The sequence below is a fragment of the Papilio polytes genome, unplaced genomic scaffold, assembly GCF_000836215.1.
Source record: "Papilio polytes unplaced genomic scaffold, Ppol_1.0 DF824024.1, whole genome shotgun sequence".
NCBI classification, from domain to species: domain Eukaryota; kingdom Metazoa; phylum Arthropoda; class Insecta; order Lepidoptera; family Papilionidae; genus Papilio; species Papilio polytes.
Window position 1 is genome coordinate 1,128,942 of NW_013525180.1, and position 2,956 is coordinate 1,131,897.

The 2,956-nt window shown below is 34.8% G+C and overlaps 1 protein-coding gene across 1 annotated transcript in view; it reads left to right on the top strand.

Moving 5' to 3' along the window:
* The window catches only part of LOC106100921 (kinesin-like protein KIF16B), a 10,033-nt gene extending 7,466 nt beyond the window's left edge, over positions 1-2,567 (top strand). Inside the window, exons 6-9 of the mRNA XM_013279985.1 lie at positions 771-945; positions 1,334-1,434; positions 1,660-1,767; positions 2,518-2,567. Of these exons, the coding sequence (XP_013135439.1) occupies positions 771-945; positions 1,334-1,434; positions 1,660-1,767; positions 2,518-2,567 (434 nt within the window). The remainder of the gene's footprint in view (positions 1-770; positions 946-1,333; positions 1,435-1,659; positions 1,768-2,517) is intronic.
* Positions 2,568-2,956: the final 389 nt, after the last annotated feature.

The window sequence follows — 2,956 nt, forward strand, 5'->3', positions numbered from 1 at the left end:
AAGGAAGACTACGTACAACGATTACTGATTGTATCGACTTTCGCAAAAGACGCCTCAATGCTAAGTAAATGTGTGCAATGTTTATTTACATTTTTAAAAGATTAAAACTAGGCACAGCGGTCAGTATAGATATGGTATCCAATTAACTTTGACATAGAACTTATATTTCTATTATCCCTAAGGTTAAATCCTTGTAAGATATATTTACGATGTTCTTTAGAATCCTTACAAACAAGTCACTTTGTTTAATTGTAATTTTAAAAAGAATACGCTACGTTTGAAATTGTCTTTTTATTATCCGAATATAGTATATTCCATATACTTTTGTGACAGATGTTGGCACCTTTTTAATGCCTCGGAAATGGTCCATCATTTGCTTTTCCATGCGATTTTGTAATTTCACATTAGTTTTTTTATAAATATCAACAGACTCTTGGTCCGTACTCTTTTTTGCACTATTTATTTTAATTTGCGTTATTTCTTTTAGTAGAGGTAGACCTAGAAAGAGATGGATGTATGATGTGTATGTGTGATGTATGTATGTGGATGATGATGTGACATGATCAAGAAGGGAGTGATGACAGAGATGATGGATGATAGAGTTATTTGGATTACGAAAACCCGGTGCGCCGACCCTACGGTAGTAGGATAAGGCAGGAGAGATGATCTTATTTTTTTAAATACAAAACCTCCACATTAGTTGATTTCCAACTATTAGACACCAAGTATCACCTCAATGAAGACTGTACTGCTTATCATGAATTGGTTAGACCTCCGTCGCGTGTGCGTGCGCGACGTGGACGCTCTGTTGTCGCTGGTGTGCGAGGGCGCAAAGCGGCGGCGCACGGCGGCCACGCGGCGCAACCCTGTCTCCTCGCGCTCACACGCCTTGCTGCAGCTCACCACGCCACGAGCCACGCTACATTTAGCTGATTTAGCTGGCAGGTGGGACAAATCACTTTTTGCCATATCAATTAACATCGTATAATTTTGTCCAAACTCTTGTTTATTCCTAATTGGTTTTGGTGATCATAATATTTTCAAAGCTAAATTTTTCGTAGAGTCAATTGATCATAAAAGATTTTGAACACTGAACAATCCTTTGCCGTATATAGGTAAACTTATCTATACTAATATTATAAAGAGGATAGTTTTATATTTCTGTATGTATTGTTTATATTTATAACAAGTGAAAAAATATTCAGCCGATTACAAAAATTCTTTCACCATTAGAAAGGATAGTACGTTATCGCTGGGTAACATAGGGTTTATTTTTTAATTTCATATGGTCGTTGTTGCGAGCCACACTTTGTCAACTATAATCATATTTCAGTGAAAAAGCAAGCTGGGAGGGTTGTGGCGGAGGACGACAAAAGGAAGGGGCAAACATTAATAAATCTTTAGTTGCACTCAGTAATGTTATTTCAGCGCTAGGTAAGTAATCTATATCTATACTTTTATATCTACAATGTCTATACTAATAGTATATAAAAACTACTGGTCTTATTTCAAAAAATCATTCAACATGAGAAAGGTAATTTATCTGTGAGTAATGTAGGCTAATTAATTTCACGTGGGTGAAGTAGCAAGCAACAGCTAGTCTATAAGTAAATAGGTAACTTAAGAGAAAGAGTGCCGTTTATCTTATCTTGGTTCCAGTGAACGGTGGAAATGGAAGAAGTAAATTCGTGCCGTATCGAGACTCTGCACTAACGTGGCTATTGAAAGACTGTTTTACCGGCGGCGGCAGCATTTTTATTATTGCTAGTGAGTTCATAATCCTACTTCTTACTTATAATATTGCAAATGGGAAGGTTTAGATGGATAGATTTGTTAGACTTAGTCTAAACGGCTGAACGGATCTCGATGGTATTTGGCATAGATCATAGTCTGGACGAGCACATAGGCTACTCACTTTAGATTTATTTTAATTCCATGCGAACGGAGTCGGGAGTTCAAGCTTTAGTATTTTATTTACTCGTCATTTATTAACCTAAGGTTAGATGTAATTAACTTATATCTAGTTAACATTCAACAAGGGCGATTAATTTCTAACCCGTTTGCCGGACAAACGCTCCGCGTTATGTCATGGTCAAACGAGATTTATTTTTACAAATCTTATAAAAGATCTGCATTCAATAGATTTTATTTCTTCATATACATAGAGTATTAGTAAGTTCCTGACAAACGCCACTACGAGCGTTGATACAGGTTAAGTCTTGAGGGGTAGTTAGCATTAACTAATATTAATTCGAAGTATTTTTGTGGTGTGGGGAGAGGGATGGCAGTCCGCGTTCAATTCTGGAAATAACACAGAAATCGGGCATAATTTCTTTAGGTATTTTTTTTTAAATAGAGTTTAGTGGACCGTAAATTCGCATTTAATTTTTTCTAGCATTATCTATTACTTATTACTTTTATGCCTAGAACAATCTATCAGTATAATCGCATTTAAAACTATGATGTTTGGTTCCTTGAACTTAAATTTGATTTTTTATATGCTTTCATACAATACAGACGATACTACTATCTTTACTGTCAAGGTCTTTATGATTGAAAGCGCATGAATTTGTGTAATCACATTGATTACTCATTGAAAAAATGAATAATAATGTGTTATAATGATCGTAACATTACACAAGGTTATTGTACTTCGCGATTGATGCAGTGATTTTAACGCTTGTCAAAGATGTTCAACCAAACGATCTCTATACAATTTTACTCTTTTAAAGTATTTTTAATATTCATTTTCAATCAGTTTTTATAAATTTAGACGATCTAAGTATCGTAACAGCAATCGAAAACTGATTGAGATTTCCCGCTTTTGTTTCTTATAACGAAGATCTTCAGATCAATTACTGAGTTTTATCATAACTTTATTTTTGTTTGGACAATAATTAATTTAACAGCACTAATTAAACCGGCAGAGGTAGACCTAAAAAGAGATGGATGGATT